This window comes from Lotus japonicus, chromosome 3 (genome assembly GCF_012489685.1).
Source record: "Lotus japonicus ecotype B-129 chromosome 3, LjGifu_v1.2".
Classification (NCBI taxonomy): domain Eukaryota; kingdom Viridiplantae; phylum Streptophyta; class Magnoliopsida; order Fabales; family Fabaceae; genus Lotus; species Lotus japonicus.
Window position 1 is genome coordinate 13647644 of NC_080043.1, and position 3272 is coordinate 13650915.

General features: G+C 32.1%; 1 protein-coding gene across 1 annotated transcript; it reads right to left on the reverse strand.

Moving 5' to 3' along the window:
- Positions 1-422: 422 nt before the first annotated feature.
- On the reverse strand, positions 423-662 carry LOC130743640 (early nodulin-12A-like). The gene has a single exon (XM_057595875.1). The coding sequence runs from the start codon at positions 660-662 to the stop codon at positions 423-425; it is 240 nt and encodes a 79-aa protein (XP_057451858.1).
- Between the last annotated feature and the right edge of the window lie 2610 nt (positions 663-3272).

A 3272-nucleotide genomic window follows, 5' to 3' on the forward strand; every position in this document is an offset into this window, starting at 1 on the left:
TGGCTCTATAGGTGTTTTGGCCGACCTGGATGATTGGGTCGGCCATAATTACATTGGTATAGTAGTGCGGTTTGTTTTTCCGGCATGCCATGCATAACAAGTTTGTTTTAATTTCTAAATTTGTATATAAATTATTGAAAGTGACTTATTTATAAGAACTAAGTTAAGATATATAATTAGCATATCAAGCAATATGAAGTCATAAAAAACGTTTATTTATAATTCGGAGCACAAAACATAACTTTCTCTTATTGATTTTACATTCACAGCACATACATACATGATGCTCTCAACATGGCCTTAGCATTAATTTGCTAAAGCTATTGTGCAAGAGCTTTAGCAAATTAGGATAGTAGAATTGAAGCAGTGGTACGAGACCACTTATTTAATACATATAAGTCAAACATGTCTCCTTGCAAGTTCTAGAAATGGGTGTTGTCTTCAACTGGAGGGTGCTTACCATAAGGAGGGTACTTCTTGTATGGTGGCTTCTTGTAGGGTGGCTTGTAAACAGGTGACTTGTAATGTGGTGGCTTCTTGTAGATAGGCTGATGTCCATACTTTGGGTGTTTGTAGAAATCCTCCTCAGCATTAAACCCTTGAGGGATGAGGATCAGAGCTGCAAGGAACACAACTAGCAAGGATAAGAAATAAGAAGCCATCTTAGTGTTGGTGTATTTTCTACATGCATGGTATGGTCCATTTTATACTAGTTTGAGGACTCTATTGTGGGGGGGTGATCTCAATCCAAGTCCAATTATTATTTGAACACTCACTACTCCAATTGTCAAAGTTGAGTGTGGATTATTCAAAAATGATAAAAAACTTTGGTCCCATGTAATTAATAGTAGGAAGCAAAGCTGGACACGTGATCGGTAACCAATCCATTAAATTCCATGGATTCCCACTTGTTATCTATATTTATCTCTTTTCAAATGAATGATATTATAATTATAAAATCAAATTAAAAGTTGCAGTTTTAACTTTAAATAACTTTACAATCTATTATAAATAATCTTATTGTATTCTTCAATAATAATTATAACTTCATTTTTCTAGCTTCTAAATAACTTTTTTATTTTAAAAGTAAGTTATATAAGTCTACAAAATATTATCAAATGGATACTCCTTATTCCAAAAACTTTTTGTAATTTTTGCGAACAAATAAATATCAAATATTAGACTTGTGTGAAAATGGCGTATTCAATTATTAAAAAATTTCTGGTCCCCACCCATATATTATTATGCATTACTTTTTTACCTACCCATGGGCTAGTAGCAAATTCTTAGATTTTTTTTTTTACATCGAAAAAATAAATTGCACCCGCCAGAAATCGATCCCTGGACCTCCCCTGCCCAACCCATATATCCCTCAGCTCCTACAACTTGAGCTACGGGAATCTTATTATTAAAATACAAAGTATATATGTAATTCTGGGTTACTTTTAACGGATTTTTTTAATTTATTTTAATTTTAAATATAATTAGTCTGATTAGTAAAAAGTTTTTTTGGAATGATAGCTCAAATGGTAAGAGCTGAGACATGTGCATTAGGAGGGGAAGATTCAGATCAATCACTGAATGGTGTTTTTTATCTTTTCTATGTAAAAAAAGTAAAAAGTTAGTCTACTAATTATTTATAAATCATTTTTTTACGGGGGATTATGCAATCTAAAATGTCAAAACAAATACAAGACTGAAATTGGCAGAAAAATCAACTAAGCAAATCGAGTTCGGATAAGGAACACCTAACATACATTAATTCATATTAATATATGTTAAAAAATATTTTGATGTGTATCTATATTTTTATTTTTTTTTATAAGCAATGGTATTATCTTAAGGGGTACAGGTAAAAGGGGAACCCAAACCCAAAATACAATAAGAGAAAACAAGAGAAAAAAAGGAAACAAGAGCTATAACAGAGGAAAAAACATAATAATGATTCATAGACATAGGAATAGTCGAAACACCCCAAACACCCCTTTTTCCTGCGAATTTGGTCAAATAATACACTGAACTAACCACCTAAATACACATGACTAACCATAAAGCACGTAACCGTGTAAAGTTGAAATTCCTAAATTAGGGATTTGGCCAAATAATACACTGAACTAACCACCTAAATACACATGACTAACCATAAAGCACATAACCCAAATCCAATAATCAATTCTGTAATGTTAAGTTACTTTTAGAAATTTAAGTAATCATTCATTGCGTAGAAATTTAAGTAATAATTAAAAATCTTATAATTGAGGTGGAGTAATAATTAGGTTGATCAAAATGGACTCAGGTTTTGAGTTTGCTCGGCGTAGAAATTTAAGTAATAATTAAAAATCTTATAATTGAGGTGGAGTAATAATTAGGTTGACCAAAATGGACTCAGGTTGTGAGTTCGCTCGGCTCAACCCACTTATGGGGTGGGTTCAGTTGGAAAAATACAGGTTTACATTTAGGTGAATTTTTTTTTCTTCGTTCAATAACTTAATAGGGTAGACAAATGAAAATCACATCATGTTATGTTTATCTTATTTCAATTTCAATATAATGCATTCCTTAAAAATTTGGTTCTTATTACTATTCAAATGTTGACATTGTGAGGTCTATACAACCTCATCAAATTAATATATTTGCTGTAGTTCATTCATCTACATGTTTGTAACATATGTTCGGTTCCATATATGTTCTACTTGTTAAAAAGAGTCTAAACTAAGTCAAAATATATTTCTACTGATTCATCTTTACAATAAGTTTAATAGTCGTACAACGCACTGGTAAAGAAGACTAGTTTTAGTTTGATATACACTTATTTAATCTTCTGAACATTACTCTCTCCCGCTGAGTAATGGTATGGGAATTAGGTAGTGATATCATTAGCATGGACATAAGTTTACGTTGTCAATTGCTTCTAAATTGATCACCTCTATTTGCTATTTTTTCGAGTGGCTCTATTATATTGGCTATGTTCTTTTGTCATTGTTTGGTGTATTATTTTGCTTAGATGCTAATGTTATAACTTTTATTATGGCCTTGGGAATCTTTCTTATTTTGTTGTGTGAGAATAGAAACGAGTAAAGAAAGGGTAGAGCGAGAAACATACAAAATGGTGACGCCGTGCGGCCAAATTGCTCAGGTCTGCGACTATAGAGCAGTTATAGTTTCATTCAATGTTTAGAAAATCGGACCGATCATCGAACCGGTCGAGGCGTTGGTTTAAGGTTTAAAGGTCGAACCGGGATCGGACCGTATTTATTTAAATAATATATTCT